This window comes from Trachypithecus francoisi, unplaced genomic scaffold (assembly GCF_009764315.1).
Source record: "Trachypithecus francoisi isolate TF-2019V2 unplaced genomic scaffold, Tfra_2.0 Lachesis_group2, whole genome shotgun sequence".
NCBI lineage: Eukaryota > Metazoa > Chordata > Mammalia > Primates > Cercopithecidae > Trachypithecus > Trachypithecus francoisi.
This window is the reverse complement of record NW_022681465.1, coordinates 172,776,778-172,783,933: the sequence shown is the minus strand read 5'-3', so window position 1 is coordinate 172,783,933 and position 7,156 is coordinate 172,776,778. Positions and strand designations below refer to the sequence as shown.

Here is a 7,156-nt window from a genome sequence, read left to right as displayed (position 1 = left end):
CAACAACAAAATAAAAAACAAAGAAAGAAAAGTCAAGATGATTAACATGCTACTGCTGCTTTCAGCCCTGCCATACCCTTCCTCTGAGCAATGAACACAAAGCCTGCTACCTGCTTGAGTCCAGAAGGGAAAGGGTGAAAAAAAAGGAGAAAAGAAAAAAATTAAACAGAAACATGTTAACATCTCAAAATATTCTGCCACATTTGAAATACGGGAGAGTTGAATTCATTAGAGGACTTCTACTGGAAAAAAGGAATTGTTCTTGAAAAGGAGGTCTGTGCAGTTGCACAGACTGTGTTGGACCTAGGTCCGCAGAACGCTGTGATGTCATCATTGAGGTCAGAGAACCTGCTGTGGGCCTGGTGACCTTTGAACCTTAACAGCCCTGCAATGTAGTGAGCACACTGGGCAGTGCTGCTCCTTCACTAAGCGGTCTTGAGTTCTTCAGCTATTTAGGAGATTCAACTACGTTTATTCATACTGAATCTTTTTAATGAATTTCCTGAGAGCTAAGAAGGGCCAATCTACAGGAAAAAGGGGGAGGTGGACATTAAGCATCTTCGAGAAACTCTTCTAGCGGATACCATGAAACGACGACAAAAGAGGAAACATTTGGAAAATGAAGAGTCCCAGGAAACCGCTGAGAAGGGAGGAGGTATGTGCTGGGCAAACTGTCTGGGTCACAAGCGTCACTGGCCAGCCTGAGCCTTTTTTTAAAATTTTATTTTTGAGATGGAGTCTCGCTCTGTCGCCCAGGCTGGAGTGCAGTGGCCGGATCTCAGCTCACTGCAAGCTCCGCCTCCCGGGTTCCCGCCATTCTCCTGCCTCAGCCTCCCGAGTAGCTGGGACTACAGGCGCCGCCACCTCGCCCGGCTAGTTTTTTGTATTTTTTTTTTAGTAGAGACGGGGTTTCACCGTGTTAGCCAGGATGGTCTCGATCTCCTGATCTCCTGATCCGCCCGTCTCGGCCTCCTTTTTTTTTCTTTCTTTCTTTCTTTTTTTTTTTTTTTTTTTGAGACGGAGTCTGGCTCTGTCGCCCGGGCTGGAGTGCAGTAGCCGCATCTCAGCTCACTGCAAACTCCGCCTCCCGGGTTCACGCCATTCTCCTGCCTCAGCCTCCCGAGTAGCTGGGACTACAGGTGCTCACTACAATACCCAGCTAATTTAAAAAAAATTTTTTTTTATTTTTAGTAGAGATGGGGTTTCATTGTGGTAGCCAGGATGGTTTTGATCTCGTGACCTCGTGATCCACCCGCCTCGGCCTCCCAAAGTGCTGGGATTAAAGGCGTGAGTCACCGCGCCCGGCCAGCCTGAGCCTTCTTTGGGGAGGAGGAACTGAGGAGAATGTACTGCCTATACGGTAGTGACAGGGAGACCTGGCTGTTGGCTGATGCCGGCACATCCATCTTGAGGGTACCCGGATGTGAGATGGACAGGAAGTCCAGATGCCACTGGCACACGATACAGAAAGCCAGCCCTGCTGGGCTGAGAACTTTTGTTCTAGGGCTGCTGGTACCTGGAACTATGTCAGTCTCCAGGCAGATCGGGGACCCACTTACAGAGACCCAGTGATGCAGCCTGAGTCTCGTCTTTCTCTCATTCTCTTTATTTACGCTTTCCCTGGGGTGACTGAGGTGGAAGGTGTGAAGGGTGCTAGTAGAAATCTATGAGTTGCACTGCCCCTTTTAGCAGAAACGAAGGAGTAGCCCAATGAGTTAAAGGCCTTGTTGAAAAATACCTTGAGAAGTGAAATGCTTGTTAGGAAGTAGATGAAACATTTGTTTAGGGATGGCGTCGTACTGAAACCTCGGAGGTTTGATTTTTCAGCAGGAAGAATTAACCAATTAATCCAACAGAGTTTGTGAATCCACAGTGTGGGACTTCCCAGAGGAAATGACACACAGGGTAAGGGTCTTCGATTGCTGTCAGTTTACTTCCCAGGCTGCATGATAATGGCAGGTATTAAATGTAAACAAGCCGCTTATCCTGAAAGGGGGATAGTCACATGCAGGAGACAGGGCAGAAAGGAGCCTGCCCCAGAGATGGCCCTCGAGCCTTCTGCCCCAATTAGAGCTCAGCAGCGCCTGTGAGGCCCAAGGTCATAAAGACCTGTAGGTTGAGCCCTGGGAATGGAGGCATGAAGAATAGGCATGGAGAGCAGGGGGCTGGGACAGGAAGGGAAAGGCAATGGTTTTCCTCTCCTTCATCTACCCTCACATTTCAGAATTTGTCTGTCTCTGTGTGTGTGTGTGTGTGTATGTGTGCGCGCGTGTGTGTTGGGAGGGGGAGGACTGGAGATAATGGGAGCACAGTGGTGGGTTCTGCAGGGTGAACTTCCTGTCACCATGCCTGGGCCTGGGCAACACTCAATACACATAACAGTGTATACCTAATTTTTGTTAAGGGTATTCCAGGAGACCGTCACTCATATGCCCATATGTACTCTGATACAGAAAAAGAGTCACACACCTCTACACACAGTGCATGCCGTTAGATACACATACCGTTCCTCTATTACATACTCACACAACCCATGTGTGTGACAGTCTTTTCTTCCTACAGAGATTTCATGTGTGTGTGGGGAGTGTGTGTGTGTCTCCTCAACTCTCACACAAACACAGCTACCTTAAACGATCTCTAAATACCTCTTTAAGAGCCAGTCACACATCACACATGCCATATCTGTAACACATTGTGTAGCAGAGCCAGGCCTGCTTTGCACAGACCACCATGAAACCAAGATTCCCCACCATCCGCTTATTAGGGTTGCCAGATAAAATACAGGACGTCCAGTTAAACTGGAATGTCAGATAAACCACCAATGGTTTTTTAGTATGAGTGTGTCCCAAATATGGTATGGAACCTACTGACACTAAAGATAAGTACGACAAATATTGCATGGGACATACTTACACTAAAGATAAGTATGACAAATATTGCATGGGACATACTTACACTAAAGATAAGTACGACAAATATTGCATGGGACATACTTACACTAAAGATAAGTATGACAAATATTGCATGGGACATACTTACACTAAAGGTAAGTACGACAAATATTGCATGGGACATACTTACACTAAAGATAAGTATGACAAATATTGCATGGGTCATACCCTAAAAAATTATTTGGAATTTATCTAAAATTCAAATTTAATTTGGCATCAGCTGTTTTTTTGCTAGATCTGGTGACCCTTATATATTCATAATGAGCTAACCTATGATATACTTATATTTCTGCTTAGTGTCTGTCTTCCTTGTCGAGAATGGAAAGTCCACTTAGAAGAAGGACTATTTTGTTCAGTATTCCTAGAGCCTAGAAGAGTGGACTGGTGTCTGATACATGGTAGCTGTTTATGAAATATTGCCAGATGAATGAATTAATGTACATTATAAATACAAGCCACACCATATAATCAGGAAAAGTTACATATTGCATAATTCCAGGGTTGTAAACACAAACTATGCACACAAACTCCATAGACACAGACACATGTTTCTATAATATACCCACACAAACCTACACATATCAAAGGCTATCTGATATGTATCACTCTTCCACTTCAGACCTATTCATAGTCACCACACAGGCCTACGTTCCTAATGATACACTATCAAAATACCTGTTGACTGTAATTAAATATTGGAGTATCCACCAGAAGGCTGTCTCACAAACCATGTGTGTTCGCCACACCTGACATACGTCAGCCACTCAGTAAATATTTGTCGGATGGGTAAATGATGCACAAACATTCCCCATCCACCATATCTCTGTGCCCTTCATACCTTTCTCAGGAATGTCAAAGTCCCAAGAGGATGCCCTGCAGCCTGGATCCACTAGAGTGGCCAAAGGCTGGAGCCAAGGGATGGGAGAAGTTACTTCTACCTCTGAATACTTCTCCTGCGTTTCTTCTTCACGCAAGCTCATCCACGGTGGTAAGGGTGCAGGGCTCCTTGGGCTGTGGGGTTCATTGGGCATGAAAATCTTTGAGTGTGGGGCTCTTTGGGTACAGGGCTCTTTGGGCATGAGACTCTTTGGTTGTAGTGCTGCTTGAGTGTAAGACTCTTTGGAAGTGGGACTTTTTGGGTTTGGGGCTCCTTTGGTGTGACACTCTTTGGGTGTGGGGCTCCTTGGATGTGAGATTCTCTGGGTGTGAGGTTCCTTGAGCATGACACTCTGGATACAGGGTGCTATGGGTATGAGACTCTTTGGGTGCGGGGCTCCTTAGGTCTGGGACATTTTGGGTGCCGGGCTCCTTGGGTAGGGGCCAGGAGGCCCATAGATCCAAGGATGAGGCTAAGAGGAAACCCAGGGCAGTTGGATATGATCAGAGCTCTGCAGAGGTGTCTGGGCAAGATACAGTGCTGTTAGAAGAGCATGGATATGAGCTCAGTGCAGGAGAGCATGAGCCCTGGTGTGCAGTCAGGCAGTCAGGGAGCAGAGGCCAGGAAAGTCTGCTCTTGGGTGTAGGGCCACAGGACCAGATTAAGTACCTTCAGCGGAACTACTTGGGCTCTGACTTTGCCTTCCAGAGAAAAACAGAGTTCCTCAGCCCAGGCCTCCAGCACTGCAGCAGGACTCTAGCTCAGGCCTACACACCTCAAACATACTGCCACACGCTCCACAGGTACACTCTCTGCACACATCCCACACAAATGCATGACCTGCAGTGCCATTCTCCCACACTACCTCCCACATTCCACAAATAACACATCAGTGATGGCATCAACTCACATCCTCATAGCACACACATGCTGCCGACATTCCACATAAGCTGCAGTCCTCACCACCGTACTCCACACCCATGTATAGAGACACCCCAGCAACATCCCTACACACAAATGACACTAGAATCACTACCCCACAATATGAACAACAAACACCAAGCTCACCACACAGCTGTATCACCCCACAGTCCCTCTCTCCTGCACCACACATATTCAACTTATGTTCCCCCAGCTCCTGGCATGGCCCATGCATCTGCTCATGTTTCTAATTTCCTTTCCCAGGAATCCAGAGAATACATCGAGACAGCCCCCAGCCTCAGTCACCCCTGGCCCAGGTTCAGGAACGAGGAGAGACTCCTCCCTGCTCACAACATGTCTCCTTGTCATCCCATTCATCCTATAAGACTTGTGTGTCCTCTCTGTGTGTAAACAAAGAGGAAAGGGGCATGAAAGTATACTACATGCAGGTACAAATGAAAAAAGGTGTGGCTGTCTCCTGGGAGACAGAGGAAACTTCGGAGTCCTTAGAGAAGCAGCCAAGGATGGAAGAAGTGACCCTTCCTGAGGTTGTGAGGGTAGGTACTCCCCCCTCTGATGTGTCCACCAGAAACCTCCTGTCTGACAGTGAGCCCAGCGGGGAGGAGAAAGAGCATGAGGAAAGGACAGAATCAGACAGCCTGCCAGGCTCACCCACCGTTGAGGAGACACCCAGGGCCAAGACTCCTGACTGGCTGGTGACCATGGAGAACGGCTTCAGGTGCATGGCCTGCTGCCGGGTGTTTGCCACTGTGGAAACCCTCCAGGAGCATGTGCAATATGGGATCAGAGAGGGCTTCAGCTGCCACGTCTTTCATCTCACCATGGCTCAGCTGACAGGCAACATGGAATCAGGGAGCACCCAAGACGAGCAGGAGGAGGAAAATGGAAATGAGGAGGAGGAGGAAGAGAAACCAGCAGCAAAGAAGGAGGAGGAGGGGCAGCCCACAGGGGAAGACCTTGGCCTGAGGAGATCCTGGAGCCAATGTCCAGGCTGTGTGTTTCATTCTCCAAAGGACATTCCAAAGGACAGGAAGTGAGCAAGGGCTGGGTTGTGGGACCGCTGAGGGAGCAATGGCTTCCCTGAGCCACTACTCCCTCCCCATTTCAGGCTTAAGTCTCTGTAAGGGAGATTTGCGGGCTTTATTGGCTCAGGGAACAATGGAAGGGGACATAACTGGGATCCCTGCTTCTTGCCTAGGCATCTAATAAAGTCTTGATTGTAAGTCAGGACTTGTCTTGGCCTTTCCAGCTCCTGCAGGAAATTCTGAGAATTTCTAAGGTCACGTTAACTAAGAAATGTCTTTCTTTGGTTTGATTTTCACACAGCAGCTGAGACTTTTGGGCCAGAAGATACTGGAAGATGGTGTGGCCTTCTCTTGCAAGAGGTAAGGAGTGAGATTTGCAGTTTTCTGAGGCTGTGTTATGAGGGCCCAGAGGAATCCAAGGGAAGGAGCTGCAGGGATGCACTGGGTCACCTGGCGGCTCTGCAGCTGCATCAACTTGTGGTGCACCTGGTGCTTCTGGGGAAATTGTCCTCCATTTGCTTAGACGATAAGGTGAAGAGCATTGACTGGGAACGTTCTCAATGTCTCCATGATTGTCCTCAATTCTAAGAGGAAGTACTGCAGCTCTTCAAGGCAGAGAAAACTCAGTTTAACCTCAAGAGCCAGGATTGGCCTGAAAGGACAGGCTGCCAGCAAGATCAGAGGTGTGGAGTCTGAGAGCCTTTGGCCTGAGCTGGGACCTCACCTCAGCCCATGAATATAGCCCTTGAGGAAAAGGGGAATTTGGAGAAGTAACTACATCATCCTCATGAGATACCAAGAGACCTGGAAATGTTTCAGAACCTTCATTTTGCTGCATTTGATCTGGAAACGAACTCACTGTGGGGGTGCATGACTCTGAGCTTTAAAACCAAGGTGAAGGGTAACTGTCTAGTGATGCTCGTATTGTTTCTTGCCTCTTCCTGTTCTGCCTCCATTGTTTTCTTCACTTTCAGGGAGAAGAAAGAGCCATGGAGATAGTAGCAGACAGACTGCCCAAGGTATGAAGGAGATGAGGGACCAGCACTCAGTCTAACATGTAAACATCATATGTAATAAAGGTTGTGTTTCAAACCTTCCCTGGATATATTATTTAATGAACAAATTAATCTAACTATCTATTCATAATTTTCTATTTTTTTTTCCTTTTTCTTTTTCTTCTTCTTTTTTTTTTTTTTGAGATGGAGTTTCACTTTTGTTGCTCAGGCTGGAGTGCAATGGCATGATCTTGGCTCACTGCAACCTCTGCCTCCTGAGTTCAAGTGATTCTCCTGCCTCAGCCTCCCAAGTAGCTGGGATTACAGGCACGTGCCAACAAACACAGCTAATTTTGTATATTTTTT

At 47.4% G+C, this 7,156-nt stretch overlaps 1 protein-coding gene across 3 annotated transcripts; it reads left to right on the top strand.

Annotated features, from left to right (window-relative positions):
• The first annotated feature begins 277 nt into the window (after positions 1-277).
• Positions 278-6,920, top strand: FAM170A (family with sequence similarity 170 member A). Of its 3 annotated transcripts, none has more exons than XM_033178644.1 (5): positions 278-655; positions 3,799-3,939; positions 5,014-5,803; positions 6,100-6,155; positions 6,770-6,920. In XM_033178644.1, exons 1-4 carry the CDS (start codon positions 586-588, stop codon positions 6,101-6,103), a joined length of 1,005 nt encoding a protein of 334 aa, XP_033034535.1. In that variant the 5' UTR covers positions 278-585; the 3' UTR covers positions 6,104-6,155; positions 6,770-6,920. The 3 variants fall into 3 exon arrangements, with proteins under 3 accessions (XP_033034535.1, XP_033034534.1, XP_033034536.1); XM_033178643.1 differs by having other exon boundaries at positions 6,097-6,155; XM_033178645.1 differs by lacking the exon at positions 3,799-3,939 and having other exon boundaries at positions 281-655; positions 6,097-6,155; positions 6,770-6,919.
• Positions 6,921-7,156: the final 236 nt, after the last annotated feature.